The following is a 1,006-nucleotide window of genomic DNA, read 5'->3' on the forward strand; positions in this document are numbered from 1 at the left end:
TATATATATATATATATATATAAAAACAAACATTTTCGAGATAAAAACACTAAATAAAAATAGTTTGAGCGCCATAGCATCACTGGGATAGACATATTGCACTAAGCCTTAGCCTGGTTACCTCTTAACTTGACACAAACATGCAGTCGGTGGAAACAGTGGTCATTTTGTTGCAAATCTCTTAACGTTACCGTGACATGCAGGTCTTTTCCTCAGGCCGGTGCACTGTTCCGTGCACTCCATCTGCGCGTCAGCCCTGTCTGTGTCTTCGCTCGGAGCCACCACAACACAATGATGATTCCCATTTAGATCCACATTGTTATTCCCAGCGGAGCAGACGCGCTTCTCCCTCCGCGGTTGCTTGCTGTAGAAATTCGGGACGTCTCTGCAATCCACTAATTCCCACTTGAGCCTGCCGTTGGCCAGCGGCGTGTGATTGGCGAAGTCGAAGCCCCACTTGGCGGAGGCAGCCTCTTCCATCTCCCGCAAATGTCCCTTTAAATCCCTCTTTAACTCTTCGTGATCCACCGAGCCGAAGAGGCTTCTGCAAGCTGACGGTTTCGGGTGATCCGACACCCGGGAGTCAGTCCGCTCCAAAGTCGGGCTCCCGTTTGATAGCCGAACATCAGACATTCCCCCCCCAAATTTAGACAATTTTTCTTGAAACAGCCGGGAGCGTCCAGTTTTCAAAAGACAAACACACCGCTCAAAAACAACGGGTATCTCCTCGTCGCTGAGCAAGATCCAAAACGAGCGTCAAACGATTTATGCCATGCATCCGTCGGGCTGGAAACGGTAACGGCCGCGGTGTTCTGAAGCCGAAAGTACTCTCCGCGGATCATCAAAACAAAGTGCCCACGAATTGAAGCCGCTGTGTCAAATTCGTCCCGTAGTGAGAGGACCTGCGGACAAACCTTCTCAGTACCCAATATGGCGATTTAGAGATGTACTTGGGATTGAGAGTGGAGTTTGACTCGGGGCGGGGGCGGGGAGGTCGTAGTGGTGG

At 50.3% G+C, this 1,006-nt stretch overlaps 1 protein-coding gene across 1 annotated transcript; it reads right to left on the bottom strand.

Moving 5' to 3' along the window:
* Positions 1-147: 147 nt before the first annotated feature.
* Positions 148-995, bottom strand: cdkn1bb (cyclin-dependent kinase inhibitor 1Bb). The gene has a single exon (XM_034878116.1). The coding sequence runs from the start codon at positions 631-633 to the stop codon at positions 163-165; it is 471 nt and encodes a 156-aa protein (XP_034734007.1). The 5' UTR covers positions 634-995; the 3' UTR covers positions 148-162.
* Between the last annotated feature and the right edge of the window lie 11 nt (positions 996-1,006).

This window comes from Etheostoma cragini, chromosome 8 (assembly GCF_013103735.1).
Source record: "Etheostoma cragini isolate CJK2018 chromosome 8, CSU_Ecrag_1.0, whole genome shotgun sequence".
NCBI classification, from domain to species: Eukaryota; Metazoa; Chordata; class Actinopteri; order Perciformes; family Percidae; genus Etheostoma; species Etheostoma cragini.